A 25,043-nucleotide genomic window follows, 5' to 3' on the forward strand; every position below is an offset into this window, starting at 1 on the left:
GGAGAGTTGACCAAAGTTCGGTACAGAAAAAGGTAAAGATTTTCATAAACGTGTATATAGATGGGATACTAGACATTATAGTGAGATATTTAGATAGGGCTTTAAAGAACGACCTCAAGGTCATACTTCCTACTCAACTTACTATAATTTGAAGGACTGTATTAATCAAGGATGTGCTCCTCATGATATTTCATCTAACAGACATATTTTTGTGCGTACAGCTAGCAACGGTTCTTGGACACCAACACCTCCCAGTGCCATTCTCTCAGCAGGCTCTCGGGTTGAATATTATCGGTATAAAATATTCGCCCCAGATAATATTTTAGTTCATCGTACCCTTTGTGCATATGCTTCTAAAAAAGAAGTATGTTTTCATGGAGGAATATCTCTAAATATATTCGGTCATGTCTCGTATAAACAGCCTCATCGCCAACACATGAAGCCAATTCAAGGTTTGATACATATCATGCTATATTATTTTTATAATCACCACATATCATCAATCAATATTTATAGAATCTCATGATTAGTGATCCCTGCATAATTATCTTGTAATTTGAATTCATGGTCACATCCTTACATTACAGTTAGAATTTGTTTACTTTCGTAGAAATACAAAGATGATAATGGTGTGTATATGGAAACCTATCGATATAACTTTCCCTTAGAAGAGAGAAAAGAGTAAAAGAGAGGCTAGGAATGCTGATGAGAATGCTGCACTTAAATTGACTCATCTTTTTATCCATCTCAAATCATTGATTTTATAGGAAAAAATATATGTACTACCGATTTTCTAAAAAATGTCAATCTCTTCACGAGAACGATCAAGAGGTTGTTCGTCACAATTCTTACTTCCTCTAGAACATGAAGATTTGGCCAAAGCACGAAATTTTTACATTAATATCAAGCGTGAAAAAAGGTAAAGATTTTCATAAGCGTGTATATAAATGGGACACTAGCATTATAATGAGATATTTAAAGAAGGCTTTAAAGCACGACCTCAGGGTCATACTTCCAAATCCACTTACTATAATTTGAAGAACTTTGTTAATCGTGCATGTGCTCCTCCAAATATTCCACCCAGCAAACATGCTTTTGTGCGTACAACTAGTAACGGTTCTTGGACTTCAACGTCTCCCAGTGTCATCCTCCCAGCAGGCTCTCAGGTTTACTATTATCGATATGAAATATTCGCCCTAGATGATATTTTAGTTCATCATATTCTTCGTGTATGTGCTTCTAAAAAAAGAAGTATGTTTTCATTAAAGAATATCTCCTAAATATATTAGGTCATGTCACATATACACAACGACACAACCACCACATGAAGTCAATTCAAGGTTTGATACATATCATACTATATTAGTTTTATAATCACCTCACATCATCAATCAATAACTATACTATGTTGTACATGTTTCCTTTATTTCTTTGAATTCGTGACAGTAAGTTTTAACTTGAAACTTGTGTTTTGTTTTGAAAAGCGTTGTTGTTCAAATTAAGGAAATAATAATTATCAAATTATACACAATTATTGTATTCAATTATTGTACGATATTGTACGCAATTATACGTAATTAATTTAATAATGATAGAATCTCATGATTAGTGATCCCTACATAATTATCTTGTAATTTGAAAAACATTAATTTAAATCCATGGTCACATCCTTACACTCCAGTTAGAATTCGTTTCGTTTTGTACAAATACAAAGATGATGACGGTGTATATGGAAACCTATCGAAGTATCTATCTCAAATCATTGATTTATAGGAATAAATATATGTACTACCGATTTTCTAAAACATTTCCATCCGTTTACGAGAACGATCAAAATGTTGTTTGTCACAATTCTTACTTCCTCTAGAACATGAAGATTTGGCCAAAACACGAAATTTGTACATTAATATCAAGCGTGTGAATATTGTAGGCGAGTTGACCAAAGTTCGGTACATGAAAAAAGGTAAAGATTTTCATAAGCGTGTATATAGATGGGATACTAGACATTATAATGAGATATTTAAAGAAGGCCTTAAAGCACGACCTACGGGTCATACTTCCAACTACACTTACTATAATTTGAAGGACTTTGTTCATTGTGGATGTCCTCCTCCTAATATTCCATTCAGCAAACATGCTTTTGTGCTTACAACTAGTAACGGATCTTGGACACCAACGTCTCTCAGTGTCATCCTCCCAGCAGGCTCTCAGGTTGAATATTATCGATATGAAATATTCACCGTAAATGGTATTTTAGTTCATCATATCCTTCGTGGATATGCTTCTAAAAAAGAATTATGTTTTCATTAAGGAATATCTCATAAATATATTAGGTCATGTCTCATATACACAGCAACACAGCCACCACATGAGGTCAATTTAAGGTTATACATATCATGCTATATGTGTTTTATAATCACCTCAGATCATCAATCAATAACTATATTATGTTGTGCATGTTTCCTTTATTTCTTTGAATTCGTGACGTTAAGTTTTAACTTGAAACTTGTCTTTTGCTTTGAATTCTTTTATCAAATTATACACAATTATTGTATTCAATTATTGTACGATATTGTACGCAATTATACTTAATTAATTTAATATTGATATAATCTCATGATTAGATTAGTGATCCCTACATAATTATCTTGTAATTTGAAAAAGATTAATTTAAATCCATGGTCACATCCTTACATTCCAGGTAGAATTCATTTTCTTCGTACAAATACAAAGATGATAACAGTGTATATGGAAACCTATCGAAGTAACTTTCCCTTAGAAGAAATAAAAGAGTAAAAGAGAGGCTAGGAATGCTGATGAGGATGCTGCTCTTATATGTACTACCGATTTTCTAAAAAATGTCAATCCCTTCACGAGAACGATCAAGAGGTTGTTCGTCAAAATTCTTACTTCCTCTATTGTTCGTCACAATTCTTACTTCCTCTAGAACATGAAGATTTGGCCAAATCACGAAATTTGTACATTAATATCAAGCATGTGAATATTGTAGGTGAGTTGACCAAAGTTCGGTACATGAAAAAAGGTAAAGATTTTCATAAGCGTGTATATAGATGGGATACTAGACATTGTAATGACATATTTAAAGAAGGTTTTAAAGCACGACCTATTTTCATAAGCGTGTATATAGATGGGATACTAGACATTGTAATGACATATTTAAAGAAGGTTTTAAAGCACGACCTCTGTGTAACACTTCCAACTCCATTTACTATAATTTGAAGGACTTTGTTTATTGTGGATGTGTTGCTTCTAATATTTCATCCAGCAGACATGCTTTTGTGCGTACAACTAGCAACAGTTCTTGGACACCAACGTCTCTAATGTCATCCTCCCAGCAGACTCTTAGGTTGAATATTATCGATATGAAATATTCGCCCTAGATGGTATTTTCGTTTATCATATCCTTCGTGGATATGCTTCTAAAAAAGAAGTACGTTTTCATTAAGGAATATCTCTTAAATATATTAGGTCATGTCTCATATACACAGCGACACAGGCACCACATGAAATCAATTCAAGGTTTGATACATATCATACTATATTAGTTTTATAATCACCTCATATCATCAATCAATAACTATACTATGTTGTACATGTTTCCTTTATTTCTTTGAATTCGTAACAGTAAATTTTAACTTGAAACTTGTGTTTTGCTTTGAAAAGCGTTGTTGTTCAAATTAAGGAAATAATAATTATCAAATTATACACAATTATTGTATTCAATTATTGTACGATATTGTACGCAATTATACGTAATTAATTTAATAATGATAGAATCTCATGATTAGTATTCCTTTATAATTTTCTTGTAATTTGAAAAACATTAATTTAAATCCATTGTCACATCCTTACATTCCAGTTAGAATTCGTTTCCTTTCAACACCACGGTGTGCGCACTATGTGAATCTGAGGAAGAGTCTTGCCAACACCTTTTCTTGGAATGCACTTATGCATTGAGTGTTTGGTCCATGTGCTTCAAATGGATTGGAATTCTTTTTGTCCAACATAAAGACCTGTTATCTCACTTTGAGAGCTTTCACCTGGTGCAGAGTAGTAATAAACAAAACCTGGTATGGAAAGGGGTATGGGCAGCTGTAATCAGGTGTTTGTGGGAGCATAGAAATTCAGTTGTATTCAACCAAGGGGTTGCTGATGCAGAAGAAGTGTTCCAAAAGGCCCAGCTTAAATCGTGGTTATGGATGAAACATAGGGCACATAACTTTAATTACGGCTTTGCATATTGGATTCTGAATCCAATACCATGCATTAGTAGCTATAAGTAAACGGTAGTAGGTGAAACCAAGTTGCTTTGAATGAATCAAGAGGGAGGGCAGTGTTGCTAGTGAAAAGTGGGGTGGATGGGGGAGTAGCAGATCTGTTGCACTATATGTGAAGCATAAAGATGCTAAGGAGATAGTAGCCTACTACCTTTGCTTATAGTAATAGGCTACAAGATGCGGAAGATGGAGTTAAACCAGGTAGTCTGGAATGTTGTAGTGGTTGGTGCATGCTAATTGATGAACCACTTATCACTGAGAGGTGCTGCTGAACTGGTTCACTGGCTCTGGCAGGAGTTGTTGGCTGACTTGGTGGTTGCTGTTGCTATTGGTTTGTTGATCTACTGGCGCGGACACTAATGGTGTGTTGGTTGTGATGGAGCTGATTCGCTGGTTACCCCCTTGTCAGATTGAGAGGCTGGATAAAATTCTGGGTTTTGTCTTGGTGATGATGCTTGATCTGGTTGGTGAATATCAAGTTCTAGGACTCTAGCAATTAGTTTTATGGTGTAGAAGGTATGTGTCTCTGCTGGAAGCCGTGGTAACCCAAGGAAGATAAGGTGTTGATGTGCTGGAGGAACTAAAGGTTTGGTGCTTGTAAGTTGTATTAAATAGAGGTTATAAAAATAGTAGTTTATGAAGACTAAGTTTTAAGATTATGTGGACAATCAAAAGTTAAAGGGCCTCAATGATGCTGTTGAATGGTGCCTAGGATTCGAACGTAGGTGCATTTTGGTGCTGCCAAGGGAGTCCTTATGCAGATTTCTAAAGCTATGTTGTACTGGGTTGGATGTAGGTGCAGGTGTTGGATGGAGTCGGTGTGGAGGTGCTGGAGTCATATGTATACAATAGTGGAATAAGAGTGAAGTTTGGAGGCATAAATACAAAGCTGTCACGGTTTTTTAACGTGAAATGAATGAACAAAAGGATGATGGTAAGGGGATGGCAGGTTGCTGTTATTATAAAGATGAAGAAAAGAATTCAGGGTACGGATATTGTCTTCTGGTCCTACCACATCTCTTTGGTGGTATTGTCATGATTGATGCACCTTTTGTGTGCTAATTGCTCTCTTATTAAGGGAGTGGGTTGTTGGGTTTAGGTGTCCACTAAGTGATGTTGCTCATTAGTTGTTTGGGTATTTTATGTAGGTTAAGCTAATTTTTGGTTGCTATCTCCATGTCCTGTGGAGAACTATTTATATGGTTAATGTATACGGGTTGGGATACCCCTGAAGTATCCCACTTAATTTAATTTATTTTATTGCTGATAAAAAAAAAATCTTTTTATCCATCTAAAATCATTGATTTTATAGGAACAAATATATGTACTATCGATTTTCTAAAACATGTTCATCCGTTCACGAGAACAATCAAAGGTTGTTCGTCACAATTCTTACTTCCTCTAAAACATGAAGATTTGGCCAAAGCTAAGAAATTTGTACATTAATATCAGGCTTGTGAATATTGTAGAAGAGTTGACCAAAGTTCGGTACATGAAAAAAGGTAAAGATTTTCATAAGCGTGTATATATATGAGATATTATACATTATAATGAGATATTTAAAGAAGCCTTAAAAGCACGACCTCAGGGTCATACTTTTAACTCCACTTACTATAAATTAAAGAACTTTGTTATCGTGTATATGCTCCTCCTAATATTCCATCTAGTAACGGTTCTTGGACACCACCGTCTCCCAGTGTCATCCTCCCAGCAGGCTCTCAGGTTGAATATTATCGATATGAAATATTCGTCTTAGATGGTATTTTAGTTCATCATATCCTTCGTGAATATGCTTTTAAAAAAGAATTATGTTTTCATTAAGGAATATCTCCTAAATATATTAGGTCATGTCTCATATACACAGCGACACAACAACCACATGAGGTCAATTCAAGGTTTGATACATATCATACTATATTAATTTTATAATCACCTCATATCATGAATTAATAAATATACTATATTGTGCATGTTTCCTTTATTTCTTTGAATTCGTGACAGTAAATGTTAACTTGAAATTTCTGTTTTGCTTTGAAAGGTAGTTGCTGTTCAAATTAAGGAAATAATAATTAACAAATTATCCACAATTATTGTACGATATTGTACGCAATTAAACATAATTAATTTAATAATAATAGAATCTCATGATTAGTGATCCCTACATAATTATTTTGTAATTTGAAAAACATTAATTTAAATCCATGGTCACATCTTACATTCGAGTTAGAATTTGTTTGTTTTCTTACAAATACAAAGATGATGACGGTGTATATGAAAACCTATCGAAGTAACTTTCCCTTAGAAAAGATAAAAGAATAAAAGAGAGGCTAGGAATGCTGATGAGAATGTTGCTCTTAAATTGACTCATATCTTTTTATCCATCTCAAATCATTGATTTTATAGGACAAGAGGTTGTTCGTCACAATTCTTACTTCATCTAGAACATGAAGATTTGGCCAAAGCACGAAATTTGTACATTAATATCATGGGTGCGAATATTGTAAGAGTGTTGACCGAAGTTCGGTACATTAAAAAATGTAAAGATTTTCATAAGCGTGTATATAGATGGGATACTAGACATTATAATGAGATATTTAAAGAAGGCTTTAAAGCACGACCTCAGGTCATACTTCCAACTCCAGTTACTATAATTTTAAGGACTTTGTTCATCGTGGATGTGCTCTTCCTAATATTTTAGTTCATCATATCCTTCGTGAATATGCTTCTAAAAAAGAAGTATGTTTTCATTAAGAAATATCTCCTAAATATATTAAGTTATGTCTCATATACACAGCGACATAACCACCATATGAAGTCAATTCAAGGTTTGATACATATCTATTTACTCTTGAAGAGAGAGTAGATATAAAAATAATAAAAAAGTATTCCTTGACCAATTAGTAGTAGGGCTCTCCTCAACATTCATGGGTAAGATTCTATGTTGCTTCCTTTGCTTCATCTTCTTCGATCTCATTTCTTTCTCCTGGAATAGCCCTTTGGTGAGCAGAGAGGTTGTTCCCATCGGAGAAGACTCCTCTTTCCGACTTAGTTCCGACCTCAAATCTGTCAAGATAACGTCACTAGGGTCAATCACTACATTCAAAGTATTTGTTTTAAAACTTGAAACTTCGTCACATACTTCAAATATTCATATAAATCATAAACCCTAAACGTAAATCCTACATAGTGAATTCAACTTTCAACACTATGGTTCTCCTCCTTCAAATATTCATATAACTCCTAATAGATGTTCCAAATACAACAAATCATATATTTATTTAAAGTCGTGAATGTCAATAATTCAATGCAACAAAAATCTAGCCAAAAAAAAATACATGTCATTTTATAGACAAAAGAGTGAACAAAGGTCCCTTTAACTAAAAATATGAAATTAAAACATTTATGCCAAACAAATCCAATTTATTGCAATTGAAAGAAAATGAAAAAAATTCAAAAGATTAAACATATCAAGAATGTTAGAAGATACCATAAAATAAAATAAAAGATGTTGCATAACACAAAAGCAAAATAAAATGATGAAGAATGTGTGAAAATGGAAGCCATAGAAGAAGTCTGCAATGGATGAGTGCTCGCTTCCAAGCTTTCTTCGTGTCAAGCAATTTCCTCTCTCCTCTTTTCCAATGAGACATTTAATCAAAATGAGAACATCAAATAAGTGGCTTGTGGAGTCAAAGCTTTGGCTTGTTATATAAGAATTATATTTCACTTTTTCATATTTGTTCAGAGAGCTGGTTGAGCAATAGTTAAGGCTAGTTATAACTAATCAAGAAAATCATGTTAGGTTTGACTAATTTTGCTTCTTCAATGTTTTTAAAGTTTTCTCTTCAAAATCTAACTAAGACAAAAATTAAGGTTTGCTCAAACGATGGTATATAAAATATATTTTCTTCCTTGCTTTGATGTTCTTTTTCTTGATTATTATTCTCCTAATTTTTTTTTTCACAAAATCCAAAGTTTAAAATGTTAGATATATCAATATGAAATTGTAAGTGATCTCTCTTTTCAAATAATTATAAAAAAAACTAAATAAAAAACTAAAAATATGTTTAAAATTGTGTAAAAGTGATTAAAGAAAATAAAATAAGTAAATGCTATAAATAATTCCATGTTATGATTGAATTTTAATATATTCAATTTCATCATGATTAATAAAATTATTTTAATAGTAAGTTAAAGTTTAAACATAACTCAACAATCAACGATGGTAATATTTCCAAAAAAAATTATTCCATATTAACGAAAGTAAAATTATGTGAAGTCATTAAAATTATCTTCTTAATAATAAAATTGTCATTAAAAAATTTATATGAAATTAATTCACATAAAATAGGTTTAAAACATTAGACTTATAGGTAATAGCACATCAAATGATACCCTGACTTATTTACTCATTAAGTGTCTTATTAAAAAAAGGATATGAAAAAACATTGTGTACTATAAATGAAAGATCACACTATTCGAATATGCCTTTTTTTAAAAATCGATTATTTTTAAGTTTTTAAATCAGTAGATTTTAAAAGTGATGTCGTAGAGAATAAGACATTTTTTTATCAGTTTTTAAACAGATTTAAAAAGGGGCTTCTTAAATAATTTATAAAAAAAAACTAATTTAAAAAGTTGTAATGTGATCGCCGATGCCACTTACCTGCCTGGTAATTATTCAGTGTGTGTGGGTATATAAAGCCCACGCGTAGTTGGTAAAACAAAGGTTGATTCAGAATGAGGGAGCAATTAGCAAATCTATGTAAAATAAATTATCATACAAATTTTAAGATGATAAATTTGTAATTTTGTAATTACATGTTGACTTTTTTTATCAATTTTTATTTAATGTGAGATTTTAATTCATTTTTAACTCTAATAGAAGAAATTAAAGTGAGTGTTCTTACATTGATATATTTTTTCTCAAGTAGAAACAACCACAAATATTTTATTAATTATATTTATTTATCATATGACAATAAAATAAATTTGCTTGAATTTTTTATTAAAAGATGTTTTATATAAGAAATCTGTAAACTTAAGATTTTTCATGTTCTTCACATCGAATTCTTCTAATTCAATTACAAAGATGAATCAATAACTTTGATATTATTGTTAAATTGTTAAGTTCTTTACGAAAAAATATTTGATAAATTCTATATTAATGAGTTATGAACAGACTTACATAAGAGAACATAACCTTTTAATCCAAAATTTTATGATAATAAATTTGTGAGTTTTTTCTTATTATATATTTTTACCAATATTAAAAAATATATTTTTTGGTATGTTTTAGTGAGTTTTTTTTATATTATATAAATTGTTTAATCTTCTCTATGTAAATATACTTTTCAATAATAATATTCTTCATTTTCTTTTCTCTGAATTTTCACTCAACCTCACATCCTTACATACACCTCTTTTCAATTTTTTTTTCTTGTATTCATCATCATAATGTATGTTACCTCTTCTAAAACCTCCATTCTTTCTTCCCGTTCTTCCTCCACACAACTACATTTCTTTATTACGTTCTTCTCTTTTCAAAAGTTGACAAGAGAGCACACCATTGCTCTCATTCAGTTCTCATATCGAATCTCACATATCAAAGAAAATAATCTTCATTTCGAGTCACTCTCTTTAGTACTACACTCCACTTTAAGAAACTCAATTCCTTACTGAAGCCATCATTTTTTTCAATTTACCATCAAGTGAATTCCAACTTTAGCTTAAACTCAATCACACTCTCTGATTCCAAAACCACTAGCAGAAGAAGAAAAAGAAAAAGAAAAAGGAAAAGAAAAAGAAAAGGCCCGGAGAGAAAGAGAAGTCCAAACCAGTAAAGATGAAAGAAGAGGTTGAATAATCAATTCATTTATTTATTTATTTTTCAACTTTGGCTCATCCAAGATTATTATTACGAAGTGGACTTTAAGCCTAACTCAACCCCATAAAATCGGCTCATGAGGTTGAGGTTTGCACCAACTTATATACAATGAATTGTCCTCATCTCTAGTCGATGTGAGATCCCCAACACACCCCCTCACGCCGAGAGTGACAACAGCTCATGCGTGGTATAACATATTATGGGTGGTGACCTGATAAACCCAACAAATACTCGTTAGGATAGGATCGAAATGACTCTAATACCATATTAGAAAGTGGACTTTAAGCCTAACTCAACCTCATGAGCCGATTTTATGCGATTAAGTTAGGCTTAAAGTCTACTACTTAACATGGTATCAGAGCCATTTTCGAGCCTATTCTAGTGAGAATTTGTTGGGTTTGTCAAGCCACCACCCATAATATGTTATCCCACGCACGAGCGACTGTCACTCTCGGCGTGAGGGGGTGTGTTGGAGATCCCACATCGACTAAAGATGAGGACAATTCATTGTATATAAGTGGGTGCAAACCTCAACCTCATGAGCCAAATTTATGGGGTTGAGTTAGGCTTAAAGTCCACTTCTTAACAATTATTTCGGTTTGTACTGCCTTGGGTTATAATAGTGATTTTGAAAGTCCATATGTATTGTGAAGTTTGCGTATAAGAAATCAAAAGATACATCAAGAAAATAAAAGGTTTGTGTAACATTTTTTGTATGCTAAAATTAAATTTCTATAATTATAAAAATTGAGTGAAAAAAATTGGTAGATTTATTTTTTGATTAAAATAAAAAAAATGTGAATACGCATGCATCTCACACTTGTAGTATTTCCACTAATATAGATATAACATTTTTAAATTATGTTATTTAATATTAAAATTGTAGTATGATAACACGACTTTAATGAACACAGGAGAATAAAATGACCATAAAGAAGAAGTGAGTAAGCATGACTACATGCCTTCTTCTGTTATGTGCCTCACTTTAGAGGGCTCAACACTCATCTGAATGTAGTGTCAATAGTGTTGGATTTGCCCCATAACTACCTAATCTGGCAACAACAAATCCTTGTTCATGTTAGTGGGCTTCAACTTTTTCATTTTCTTGACGGATTTGCTTTACCTCTGTGTTTTCTCACCACCAAAGATGTTACTGCTAACAATGTTAATCCTGCATTTCTAGTTCATCAACAACAAGACCATCTTCTAGTTGCGTGGCTTCTTGGCTCTATGACAACACCAATCTTGACAAATATGGTAGGGTTACACTTTGCATCACAAATCTGGGGAAAATTATAGGTTTATTATGCTTCTCAAACCCGTGCCAAAATGATGTAAGCCAAAAATACATGAAGATGACCAAGGATGTTATACTTACAGGGTCATCTCAACAAGCAAATAAATACTTCATCAATAGAAGAAATGGACAAGGCCCAAAGCATTTGAAGTTCTTCTTATTAGTCTTCTCAAAATGAGGCCCAAGCCCAATTTATATATTTTTTGTAATATCTTTAGAATAGATTCTAAATAGAACATTAAAAGGGAAATAGTAGGAAAAGACACTTTTCTAGAATAAGGAAGTGACTTAGACAGGGGCGACATTTACATTGTCTTTTCATGTACCTTGCCTCTTCATTTACAAATGACTCTTCATGTATCTTACCTTGCATAACTGGTCCTCTATTCCTATATAAGGAGAACCCTTGCTTTTGTAAACATAAATTGAATATTGAAATTGAAAGTGAGGTTACTCTCTAGAATTTGAGTGATTTCTTTGTGAGACTTACTCTCCTTCTCTTTGTCTCATCTTGTGGGTCTTGGGAATCCTCAAGTGGCGACACTCTCACTCATCTTGGAGCCTTCCACCATCCAAGTGGCATGATCACTCCCATTGTCTTCAACCACATAAGTTTCTTCAACTCTTTATCTTCTTCTTCCATACCCATTCTATATCAAAAACTCTAAAACATGTTTTGTTTCTTGTTCTTTATTTTCAATCGGTCAAATGTTGCTATTGAATGTTTCTCATCAATAATTTGTCATTGGTTCTTGTTTTAATCGGTTGGAATTACTTGTTTATGTTCTATTCGGTTCATGTTCTTGAAATGAGTTTCCCATGGGTTTTTTGATTTGTGTTCTTTTAAGGAGAATAACAGATAGATCCCCATTCATAGAGAAAAAACTCTACCATATCTCTATATCAGAAAAAACATCAAGCATAACACTTTGAGGGTTCCTGTAGCTAACTAAGATAGAATATTTAATCTTGTATTTGTTGAAAAATGCAATCCCTCCCTGGAGAGCAATACTCATAATCTAATGATCACACCTTCACACAAACTTCATATCCTTGCCACAAGTGGCTTTTGGGAAATAATACTCGTTAAGTTATGAGTTGCTTGAGAAAGAATACTCATGAGAGTAGTTAGGGGCCCAAAAAATACTCATTGAGCTAGGAGTGACTTGGAAAAAAAATACTTAATGGGGTAAGTTAGGAGTGATTGCGATCCAAAATAACACTCATAAAATGGGGAGTGACTTATGAAAATAACAAGGGATTAACCAAGAGTGGCCATGAGCCCAAGCAATACTCAAGGGATTAATCAGGAATGACTACAAATCCAAAGAATACTCAAAGTGTACTTTGCAACATTATTTTGCTTTCAACTCAATCTATAGATTAAGAACTGAATATAGTCTATTGTGATAGACGAACCAATATAAAATGTTGTGTGTATTTCTCTCTTATCTATCTCTTTTACATTGCATGTTATTATCGTTTGCACTAACCTAGGAAGGAGAGTTATTGTGAGGGTATGCGTTAAAACATCCTATTCAAGTGTCTTAGTTGAGCTTTCAAGTTGTGTCAGTTGTGATATATCAAAAGCAAGATATATAGTTATAACACTTGATAAACAAAACTGTTGTGCGAATTTTTCTCACCAAATGATATTTTTTGAAATGATTTCAAAATTAATTAAAGTTGAATTCAACCCTCTCTTCTGATGTGTTTTTCTACGTTTCACATAGACTAAGTATTATCGGCCTCCAAAATAGCCATATCATATTTTATTGTCGCTTGTCAATGAATTTGAGAAACAATTTGAGCAAGACATTTCAGATTTTATTGTCGCTTACCAATGAGTTTGAGAAGCAATTTGAGCAAGACATGACTCCATATCATTAGTAATCATAACCATAAAAGAATGATGATAAAGTGTGTAACAATTATAAGCAAATAAATTGACAAAAAGGATATCATGCTTTAAATATCCATGTTTGTATGCTCCTGTGATTATCATTGACACGAGATGACTTAAGAGTTCCATGAACAAAACCGAATTTGGATTTTGCATTCAAAGAGATGCCATGACTTTATGACAAGTTGAATAGTTATCTCCATATAGAGATTTGGAACTAAGAACCATTCCTGGATGTCAAAATGGTGGAGAGAGTAAGAACTACTAAAATATGGTTTATTTCCATTGTTAGCCATGGAAACAAAGATAAATAAAAGGTAGATAATTGGTTGAGCAGAAGATTGTTACCACTCAAAAACCATTAAAAGAAAATATCTATAATTATGCTAATATGTTCCTATAATTTTGTAATACAATCCTTTATAATACGGACAATTATAACATTTTATTCTAAGAATATAAAAAACAATGCAACTCATATAGAACAACTCAAAATTGAGTTTCCTTCCTATGCATAGAATCATGTGCACAATGATTCCACAACATTTTTACATCTCGGAACACATCACGAAAAGACCCATCCTCCAAAACACCGTTTCGTATTACATACTTTTAATGAATGTTTTTTTTATCTTTCTATTATTATATAAAAATTAAGCTATTAGACTAAAAGAAATTATCTTAATTTTTTTTATAAAAAATTTGACTAATGTTAGATTGAAAAATTGGTTAGAAATTATATCCTAGAAGTTGCTCCCCTTATATTTATTAATACTAGTTATACTAACATATTAATTATTTATGAATTATTATTAATATATTAATAACTAAAGAAATTACTTTAATTTGTATGAGGTGAAGAACTGGATTTTTTTCTAACAAAAATACATGAATTTCCTTATAACGTTATGTGTAAAAGTTTATGCTGTTAAAAAAATTTATAAAACAACATTTTATTCATAAAATTCTTCTTTTTAAAAGTGTGTATAAATAAATGAGTAATTAATTTAACATTATTGATGTTAGATGGATAATAGTTGTTTCTTAATCATGAAATTTCCTTTCATATTATCATGACATGATCTGATGCATTTATTTAATATAATTATTTTTAAAGTTTGATTTTAAAATTGTTGTAAGACTATAGATAATACTTTGTTAACTTTTAAAATTGTAGGAACTAATTAAAGAAGGAAATAACAAAACACAAAAGGTTGTATAATCTAATTGTAATGCAATAGTAATGGTAAAATAATTTAAAAATAATAAAATTAGAATTAATAATAATAAAATCTGAATTAACAACAACAAAAAATCTCATAAAAACGATATTGTTAACAACCTTAAATTAAAATATTTGAATAATAATAAATTTAACATTTCACCCAATATAATTTGTATATAAATAAATAAGTTTATACAAACTTAAATTAAAGTGATTGAATAATAATAATTTTTACGACAAACATACTTTCACCTAATACAATTTGTATATGAATAATAAATAATTTTATACAACATATACACAATAAAGTTATGAATAATTCTTTTAGCTTTCACACACAATTAAAAACAAAATACCAAATCATTGAATGATGTTGGAAGTGTTATAAGAAAATATAAATGTTAGAAAATGAAAATAAATTGTTATGTATGTTTTTAATTCGAAACAGGTATTTTATGTTGAGCATATCAAATTATACCAAAACATTAGCAATAACATAATATATAATCCTAATGACATGTTAAAAAATTACTACAAAGTAAAGAATAAAAAGGTGGTAAAAAACACAAAAAGATTACAACGTATAGGAAAAAATTAATCGTAATGATATGTTAAAAAAATAGTACAAAATAAAGAATACTAATCATATGTTAAATAATTAGTATAAAATAAAGAATACAAAAGTTTTGTTGAATTAGTATACATAAAAAATATTCGATGTTATACATTTGATAGAAGAAATTATATGAACAGTATCGAAGTTTGATACACTGATCACTATAAAGTGTTGAGCACATATAAATACGCAACAATAGTCAGATGTAATTTGTATTAAAATTTATGATAGAAAAGAACTAAAACCACTATGAGTGGTTATATTTTTTTATCTTTCAATTCTTATATAAAAATTAAGCTATTAGACTAAAAGAAATTATCTTAATTTTTTTATAAAAAATTCACTACTTGTTAGATTGAAAAATTGGTTAGAATTATATTTATTGAGATATTATGAAGGAAAGTAAACATTAAAATGTTAAATAAGTAAAGGTAACCACATAAAATACACAACTCGAAAATTGTAAATACTTATTTTTATTTTAATAAATGATTAAATAGTGTTCAAGTATACTAAAATTTCTAGATCATTTAGAAGTAAAAAGTACAGATATACTTATGTACATATTTATCTCAAAATTTATCAATGTGTTTTTTTAAGATTTTTTTTATTAATAAAGCTATCAAACTCCAAAGTTGATAATATTTATATTTAGATATAATGATTGAATTTATTGGTAATGGACCAGTAAGAAAAATATGAGAAAATACTTATATTTAAGTTAGCCAATAATTGTTTTTATACTATATTTTTTTTTTTCTTTTGTCACTAATTATTTATTTATTTTTATGGCTTGGGTCAAAAGGAATGGACCGTGGGCCGAAATACATGTTGGACCTCATCGCTCCCACCTTACATGATATGGCGACGGAACTAGGGTTTTAAACCCTACTATATAAACTCCCTGGTACCTCATTCTTCTCTTGCCGTGAGCCAATTCTTTGTTTGAATTGTGAAGGTGTCGAATTAAGCAGCAATGGTATGAACTATTCACTTCTTCTACTCACTTCACCTGCTTAGTAGAATTCGCTTGGTGTCAGATCTGTGATCTCTTTTCATTTCCAATTCACAGTGTAACTAATACTACTATCCTTTTATTGTTTTTATTCACAGGTGAAGTATTCAAGGGAGCCAAACAATCCTACTAAGTGTAAGTCCCATTATTGTAGAATTCGTGAGTATTTCATTAGCTTCTAAAACGATGGCATTTAAGTTCTAAATTTGGGCATTTTTATCGTTTTTGACATGTAGCGTGCAAGGCTAGAGGCGCCGACCTTAGGGTTCATTTCAAGGTACCTGATCCTGCTACTTTGGTTACCATTCTGTGTTATTTTTGTCGATTTCAGGAATCATTTTTTTTCAGTTAATGTTATAATATTTGAACCTTTTTTTTGGCATACTATTGATTTGCATACACTGATATGTTTTAATTGATTAATGAAAATATGGAAGTACAGTAATAAATCCTGATGATAAAAGCATGGACATGTTTGACCTTTGTTATCATGTCCTTCGTAGTGCCCCCTTTGTTGTTGGGTGAAGCTGTCTTGTTCATGATTCAAGGTTCAGTAAATGTTGAAAATTTTTACACTTTTAATGCACAATATTATTGCAATTCGTGTTAAGAGAGTCGTGTTAGTTCCTTTGTTATTAATTACTATTTGTTTATTATATTGGTTTTAAAGGGCTATGCAACTGGAAGTGCTTTTTTATTTATTTATAAGTACCGGATGAAAAATTGTATGAGTGTTGCCTGTGTGAGTACGCCTATTGTAACCTTTCAGTGGTATAATAACCATTGTTATTAAGTGAACATCTTTTCTCTGTTTGTGGCTAACTCTTCAGTAGAAGATAGAACACTTCGGAAAAAAAATCTGTTGAAAACGTTTATAACATGTTGAACTAACCTGATGAAAAAAGCAGGGGCATGTTGCCTCTGTGATCATGCCTCTCGTAACCTTCAGGGATATAATAATCATTGTTATTGGGTGAATCTATGTTCTCTTTTTTGTGACTGATGGTTCAGTAAATGATGGAACACTTCCGAGAAAACCAGTTGAAGATATTTATGACAAAACATGTTGAATTAACCTGATGAAAAAAGCAGGGGCATGTTGCCTCTGTGAGCATGCCTCTCGTAACCTTCAGGGATATAATAACCATTGTTATTGGGTGAATCTATGTTCTCTTTTTGTGACTGATGGTTCAGTAAATGATGGAACACTTTGAGAAAACCTGTTTAAGATATTTATGTCAAAACATGTTGTATTAACCTGATGAAAAAAGCAGGGGCATGTTGCCTCTGTGAGCATGCCTCTCGTAACCTTCAGGGATATAATAATCATTGTTATTGGGTGAATCTATGTTTTCTTTTTGTGACTGATGGTTCAGTAAATGATGGAACACTTTGAGAAAACCTGTTTAAGATATTTATGTCAAAACATGTTGTATTAACCTGATGAAAAAAGCAGGGGCATGTTGCCTCTGTGAGCATGCCTCTCGTAACCTTCAGGGATATAATAATCATTGTTATTGGGTGAATCTATGTTTTCTTTTTGTGACTGATGGTTCAGTAAATGATGGAACACTTCGAGAAAACCTGTTTAAGATATTTATGACAAAACATGTTGAATTAACCTGATGAAAAAAGCAGGGGCATGTTGCCTCTGTGAGCATGCCTCTCGTAACCTTCAGGGATATAATAATCATTGTTATTGGGTGAATCTATGTTTTCTTTTTGTGACTGATGGTTCAGTAAATGATGGAACACTTTGAGAAAACCTGTTTAAGATATTTATGTCAAAACATGTTGTATTAACCTGATGAAAAAAGCAGGGGCATGTTGCCTCTGTGAGCATGCCTCTCGTAACCTTCAGGGATATAATAATCATTGTTATTGGGTGAATCTATGTTTTCTTTTTGTGACTGATGGTTCAGTAAATGATGGAACACTTCGAGAAAACCTGTTTAAGATATTTATGACAAAACATGTTGAATTAACCTGATGAAAAAAGCAGGGGCATGTTGCCTCTGTGAGCATGCCTCTCGTAACCTTCAGGGATATAATAATCATTGTTATTGGGTGAATCTATGTTCTCTTTTTGTGACTGATGGTTCAGTAAATGATGGAACACTTTGAGAAAACCTGTTTAAGATATTTATGTCAAAACATGTTGTATTAATCTGATGAAAAAAGCAGGGGCATGTTGCCTCTGTGAGCATGCCTCTCGTAACCTTCAGGGATATAATAATCATTGTTATTGGGTGAATCTATGTTTTCTTTTTGTGACTGATGGTTCAGTAAATGATGGAACACAGTGCTTTTGTTGCACCATGAATTTGATTTAAGATTTGTCTGTTCTGATGTAAAGATGTCTTAACTGTTTTCGTGTTAAAAATGGTTTTCGGTTGTTTTAAGGGAAGTGCTTAGTGAATATCTTCCTCTGTGACATATCTGTGGTTGATTTCATGTTTTATGTTGTAAAATTTATTTTTGGTTTTTCTATGTGAACTTATTTTCTTTAATATATAGTTAGGACACATTTATATTAAGTGAGCAGTTGGGTGAAAAAAGTAGTGGTCTGCTGCCTTTGTAGGCAGTTCTCTTTTTGTGACTTCAGGTTCTGTAAAGGATGGAACATGATTTTTCATTAATAGTTACCAATTTTGTTTAATTGCCACAGTACATTTTGGTAGAGGATGTTGCAATCGACATCTAATAATATGGCTGTATTTAAAATTTGTGTCTTGTTAACAGATAAAAAACTGTATTTCTACGTTGTTGCAATTTTTATCATATTATTCTCCTTTTAATAACCATTATTGTTGGTTAACTTCTGTTACATGTTTGTAACTTTGCCTTTTATATTGTACTTGCAGAACACTAGGGAAACTGCGTTTGCAATTAGGAAGTTGCCCTTGGTTAAGGCTAAAAGGTACTTGGAAGATGTTCTTGCCCACAAACAGGCCATTCCATTCAGACGTTTCTGTCGTGGTGTTGGAAGGACAGCCCAAGCAAAGAGTAGACACTCTAATGGCCAAGGAAGGTGGCCTGTCAAATCAGCAAAATTCATCCTTGATTTGCTTAAAAATGCCGAGAGCAATGCTGAAGTATGTATATACTCTATTTTGCTTTTTCATGAGCATTTTATGTGACTGTCTCCGAAATTGTTTTACTGAAAATTGCTTAATTTCAGGTGAAAGGTTTGGATGTTGATGCGCTTTACATTTCCCATATCCAAGTCAATCAAGCGCAAAAGCAAAGACGCCGAACATACCGAGCCCATGGAAGAATCAATCGTACGTTCAAATATTTAACATTTTGTTTTAATTGTTTGATATGTTTTACACAATTTTATTTATGGGGACTGTTTTTGCAGCTTATATGTCATCCCCGTGCCACATAGAATTGATATTGTCGGAAAAGGAAGAACCCGTAAGGAAGGAGGTATTGGATTCATCTGTTTGCTAAGTATTCATCTTTTGCTGTTTTTGTTTTCTTTTTTCGATGATTTATTATCTGATTATTAATTCTTTTGTTCGTCCGTAGCCCGAGACAAATTTGGCAACAAGCAAGAAGTCCCAAGCTCTACGAAGTGGTGCCTCTTCTTAGGTTTCATTGGTTTTATTTTTCTGCTATTGCTTGATGAAGTTTCATACACTCTGTTTCAAATTAATTGTTTAATTGGAAAACTTCGTTTAGTATAGACTGCGTTTTTTCACTCGAATGGCTACTTGTTGTTTCTAAAGAAATACTAAATATTGAAAAACAATGTGGTATTATATTTTTTCTTCTTACTATTATACTTTGCGATTAATGAAACGATGAATCTTCAAAACATCTAAAGTAATTTAATTATTGTGATCGTGGGCATTAGGAAGGCATTAACGTTCGAAAGATGCTTCGTTTCACTGTTTTTGAAGTACGACTCGAACCAGTTTTTATTTCTTTTCCGATCTGAAGACGCTTCAATAGTAGGTTAATTCTTTATAATGATGTTAACAATTTTATGATCTCATTCGATTTTAATAATAATCAAGCAAGCAGTACATTGGATTCAAAGCTCTAGTATATGTATTTATAAATTCAAACTTAGTATTTCTTAATTGTGCATAATTTGTAATTTGTAATTCACTATTCTATTTATTAATGTAGAAAATGTTTATAACTTAATTGTGATGAGATTATGTATGTTTGATGGGTTTAGTTCATGACAGTTTGTTTCTATGTTTTTCAAATGTTTTAATAATAAATTAAACAATTTTTGTGTCTCTTTATTGCGCCTATTTTGAATTGAAGTGGTTTTAAAGAATTATATTCGTTCGTTTAAATAAATATTTTTTAAATATGCTTTAATTGAATGACTTCTTTCAAGCTTAATTAAGTCTTTGCCTTGATCGAATATATCTGAAGATTTTTTTTATATTTATTTCTCCAAAGCTTTTATTTCATTAATGTCTATAGGGTTTTTCTTTATAAAAAGTTTGAATGGTTTAAATGATTTATAGTTTAGCTTTGCTTTGGTATTCCGAATAACTATATGAATGGGAAATGAGTGTTTTTTTTTGTTACTTATGAAAGACTTTAACTTCGGTAATGTGGTTGTCGTTTTAATGAAATAGATAAAGTATATTTTGCTTTTATTTTAAAATTAGAGCATAGTGTCAACTCTTTTTAAGTGGCACATGAGAAAAGTGTTAATTATTTGACAAAGCGTAAAATGTGTGTAATTATAAGGACAAAGAAGTTGTTTGAGTTGTTGAAGATGAATCCTCGTGACTTTGCTCGATAACCCTCACCATATCTTCAAGATTAAGGTTGATGAATCTTATGAAGCCTCAATTGATCATCACACGACTTGCATCTATTGATCAAATTCTAGACATCGTTTATGCTCACAATGGTCCCTGTATGGACATAACATTTAACATTTTTTCCCTCTCAATAAAGGTTAAAACAATCTGTATGATGTACTTCTTCCCTTCTCGATTGATTATGCATTTTCTATATTATTGCCAACTTGCACTAGTATTTTCAATATGGAGCCTCAATTCCAAGCTTTCATTCCCTATTGAGATCTTCTGAAGGTCGTTTTGGATTCTTGAACTAGTTCTTCAAGCACATAACAAAGTGTACCACGATCGTCAAGTTTAAGTTGAAGCTGAATCCGGAGAAGTGCATCTTTGGCGTGGAGGCTGTGAAGTTCTTGGGTTTCCTCTTAACTGAGAGAGGAATAGAAGCCAACCCTGATAAGTGTGCCGCCATCTTGGCGATGAGGAGCCCAGCCACTGTGAAGGAAGTACAACAGCTTACAGGTCGTATGGCCGCCCTGTCTCGCTTCGTGTCAGCTAGCGGAGAGAAGTGTCACCCATATTTTCAGTGCTTAAGGCGGAATAACAAGTTTGCATGGACGAAGGAGTGTGAGGAAGCCTTCGTCAAGCTGAAGGAGTATCTGGCGAGCCCGCCGGTTTTGTGCAAACCGCTGGTGGGAACCCCTCTCAGGTTGTATTTTGCTGTAACTGAGAGGGCGGTGAGTGCGGTGCTCGCCTAGGACCAAGGTCAGGCTCAGAAGCCTATTTATTTTGTTAGTAAGGTACTGCAGGGTCCCGAAACGAGATATCAGGCCCTGGAGAAGGCTGTGCTGGCTGTGGTATTTTCAGTGAGGAGGTTGCGCCACTATTTCCATAGTTTCACGATACTGGTGATGACCGACCTGCCCATCCAGAAGGTCTTGAAGAAGCCCGACGTTGCTGGGAGGATGGTGAAGTGGGCGGTGGAGCTGTCAGAGTTTGATATTAAGTATGAGCCCCGAGGCCCGATCAAGGGACAGATCTTCGCAGACTTCGTGGTCGAGCTCTCATCTGAAGCAACGCGAGTTGAAGGGGACGACTTCCGTTGGGTACTCTCAGTGGATGGATCGTCGAACCAGCAGGGTAGCGGTGCTGGAGTCATCTTGGAGGGACCCAACGGCGTGCTGATCGAACAATCCTTGAGGTTTGCCTTCAAGGCCAGCAATAATCAAGCAGAATATGAGGCGCTGATCGCCGGTATCCTGCTGGCTAAGGAGATGGGAGCCAGGGTGTTGATGGCAAAGAGTGACTCGCTGCTAGTCACGGGGCAAGTAACAGGCGAGTTCCAGGCTAAAGATCCACAAATGGCGGCTTACCTGGAGTATGTACAGGAATTGAAGAGTTCCTTTGCCTCCTTTGAAGTGGTGCATGTGCCCAGATAGCAGAATGCCCGAGCTGACTTGCTAGCTAAGCTCGCCAGTTCAGGCAAGGGGGGTAGGCAGAGGACGGTGATTCAAGAAACTCTGAAGACGCCGAGAGCATTTGTGGCAGATCACCTGGTTCTTCAGATAAGCAAGTCGACGGAGAAAGCGGCGAGGAGTCACAAATCCTTGACTCAAGAGACCTTGAGGTCGCCAAGAATAAGGGCATGTCGGGGGGAGAGGGTGAACATGACGCAGGTCTGCGCTGCACACGAGCCAGACACCTGGGTGACGCAGTACAAACGATGCTTGGCGGATGGCCTTCTCCCGCTGGATCCGACAGAGGCTAGGAAGATAAAGAAGAATTCTAGCAAGTTCGCAATGATTGATGGCGATCTGTACAGGTTTGGTTTCACTCACCCACTCCTGGAATGTGTGCACGGGAAAAAATGTACAAGAATTATGGCAGAGCTCCATGAAGGGATATGCGGAAGCCACGTCGGGGGTCGAGCTCTGGCCGCAAGGACTCTTCATGTAGGTTACTACTGGCCAACAATGAGAGAAGATTGCAAGAGGTACGCACAGTGCTGCAAACAATGCCAACAACACGCCGATTGGCACAAGGCGCCTCCCGAGGAGTTGAAGTCGATTTACAGCCCTTGGCCGTTCCATACATGGGGAATCGACATTTTGGGACCATTCCCGCTGGCGATCAGGCAGATGAAGTACTTGGTGGTGGCGATTGAGTACTTCACCAAGTGGATCGAAGCAGAACCAGTGGCCCAGATCACCGCACACAAGATCGAAGGTTTCGTGTGGAAGAACATTGTGTGCCGGTTTGGTGTGCCCAAGCGCCTGGTGTCGGACAATGGGACTCAGTTTGCAAGTCACCTGTTGAAGAAGCTGTGCGAAGGGGTGAGAATTCAACAAGTGTTTGCATCCGTCGAGCACCCTCAGACGAATGGCCAAGTAGAGTCAGCCAATCGGGTGTTGCTGGGAGGGTTGAAGAGAAGGCTAGAGAAAGCCAAGGGAAGCTGGGCTGAGGAGGTACCCCGTATAGTTTGGGCGTACCACACCACCGAGCAGTCAGGAACCCATGAGACCCCGTTCAGCTTGGTCTATGGGTGCGACGCAATGATTCCAGTGGAGATCCAGGAGAGCTCGCCGAGATTCCAGAACTTCGTGGAGGAAGACTCGAATGAAGAGAGAAGGTTAAACCTGGATCTACTGGATGAAGTCAGGGAAGAGGCGAGATTGAAAGCTGAGGCGGTGAAGAGAAGGATTGAACGAAGATATAACTCGAAGGTGATGCCAAGACAATTCAGAGAAGGCGACCTGGTGATGAGGAAAGCCCACCAGTACGAGATGGAGAATAAGCTGTCGCCTAAGTGGACGGGACCGTTCAGAATAACCGAGGCGCTCGGGAACGACGCCTACCGCTTAGAGACATTGGAAGGAGGGGCGATTCCTCGCACCTGGAACGCCACGCACCTCAAGTTATATTACAGTTAAGAACTTTGTAAGTAAAGACAAACATGAGGTTATATTACAATGTCTCTGTTAAAACAGTTGGAAGGGAGCACTCTTTTTTCCCTAAGGAGGGTTTTTAATGAGGCCACCCAATAAAGAAGAGTTTTCGAAGTTTAAGGTGTTTCAGATTGCATGCTTTTTGTTTTCCAAAAGTTTTAAAGAAAGACCTTGTCACTTATATGTGATTTAAGGCAAGTTAAAGATATATTGCATGCTTTCTAAAAAGTTTCTAAGTCCTCATCATCTTTCGGCGATTGGAGGCACCAGTTAAAGTTAAAGTCCTCATCGTCTTTCGGCGATTGGAGGCACCAGTTAAAAGACCTCAACGCCCTCGCGCGTCCAAAGGCGAGATAAAGACCTCCTCGCCGTCGAGCGAGTGCAGGTGAGGAAGAGTGAAAAGTCCTCAGTGTTTCTGGGGGAGAGGAGATGTAACCCCTGGGGCAATGTAGAGGCACCAGCGAAAAGTCCTCAGTGTTTCTGGGGGAGAGGAGATGTAACCCCTGGGGCAATGTAGAGGCACGAGTTAAAGACCTTCTCGCCTATGAGCGAGTTCAGGCGAGTTAAAGACCTTCTCGCCTATGAACAAGTTCAGGCAAGATAAAATCCTTCTCGTCTCGAACGAGTTCAGGTATGGTGTAAAGGGCGGAAGAAGTTTGTTAGGTGACTAAGGCGGGTTCGAAGAGAACGCCTAGCCACCCGGTCTCTTGTTCTGAAGATCAGGGAGGTAGAGAAGGATCCGAAAGGCGCCTCTACCCCCAGACGAAGGAACAATGGCCAAGTTATGAAGCCAGAAAGAAGCTGATATCGCCAAGAGTCTTTGGCGACCAGGAGAAATTCAAGCAATGGCAAGAAAGTCAAAGACCCGTTTTGATGAAGCAGATCGGGTGAGCGGTGTCTTAAGCCATTAAGTGAGTTGAAGTTCGTTGTTTGAAGAGAGATTTTACGTTAAGGTTTATTGCCTTGAGATTACAAGTTGTTAAAGCGTTATTGTCCGAAGATCGGTGGTTCAAAACAGTTAAGTACACGATTGCGCTTGCGAAATTACTAAGTTATTTCTTTGAAGTAAATTGTGCAAG

The 25,043-nt window shown here is 34.3% G+C and overlaps 1 protein-coding gene and 8 non-coding genes across 9 annotated transcripts; all 9 read left to right on the plus strand.

Moving 5' to 3' along the window:
- The first annotated feature begins 16,033 nt into the window (after positions 1-16,033).
- On the plus strand, positions 16,034-20,019 carry LOC137811559 (Ribosomal protein L22p/L17e family protein). Its single transcript, XM_068613345.1, has 7 exons — positions 16,034-16,205; positions 16,340-16,376; positions 16,478-16,518; positions 19,106-19,336; positions 19,423-19,525; positions 19,606-19,673; positions 19,776-20,019. Exons 1-7 carry the CDS (start codon positions 16,203-16,205, stop codon positions 19,836-19,838), a joined length of 546 nt encoding a protein of 181 aa, XP_068469446.1. The 5' UTR covers positions 16,034-16,202; the 3' UTR covers positions 19,839-20,019.
- LOC137813138 (small nucleolar RNA snoR74) lies at positions 17,140-17,269 on the plus strand. The gene has a single exon (XR_011081372.1). It is a non-coding gene; the product is annotated as a small nucleolar RNA snoR74 (small nucleolar RNA).
- Positions 17,324-17,452, plus strand: LOC137813140 (small nucleolar RNA snoR74). The gene has a single exon (XR_011081374.1). It is a non-coding gene; the product is annotated as a small nucleolar RNA snoR74 (small nucleolar RNA).
- On the plus strand, positions 17,506-17,634 carry LOC137813133 (small nucleolar RNA snoR74). The gene has a single exon (XR_011081367.1). It is a non-coding gene; the product is annotated as a small nucleolar RNA snoR74 (small nucleolar RNA).
- Positions 17,688-17,816, plus strand: LOC137813134 (small nucleolar RNA snoR74). Its single transcript, XR_011081368.1, has one exon. It is a non-coding gene; the product is annotated as a small nucleolar RNA snoR74 (small nucleolar RNA).
- On the plus strand, positions 17,870-17,998 carry LOC137813136 (small nucleolar RNA snoR74). Its single transcript, XR_011081370.1, has one exon. It is a non-coding gene; the product is annotated as a small nucleolar RNA snoR74 (small nucleolar RNA).
- On the plus strand, positions 18,052-18,180 carry LOC137813137 (small nucleolar RNA snoR74). The gene has a single exon (XR_011081371.1). It is a non-coding gene; the product is annotated as a small nucleolar RNA snoR74 (small nucleolar RNA).
- Positions 18,234-18,362, plus strand: LOC137813139 (small nucleolar RNA snoR74). The gene has a single exon (XR_011081373.1). It is a non-coding gene; the product is annotated as a small nucleolar RNA snoR74 (small nucleolar RNA).
- LOC137813141 (small nucleolar RNA snoR74) lies at positions 18,416-18,544 on the plus strand. Its single transcript, XR_011081375.1, has one exon. It is a non-coding gene; the product is annotated as a small nucleolar RNA snoR74 (small nucleolar RNA).
- Positions 20,020-25,043: the final 5,024 nt, after the last annotated feature.

This window comes from Phaseolus vulgaris, chromosome 2 (genome assembly GCF_051622355.1).
Source record: "Phaseolus vulgaris cultivar YP4 chromosome 2, ASM5162235v1, whole genome shotgun sequence".
NCBI lineage: Eukaryota > Viridiplantae > Streptophyta > Magnoliopsida > Fabales > Fabaceae > Phaseolus > Phaseolus vulgaris.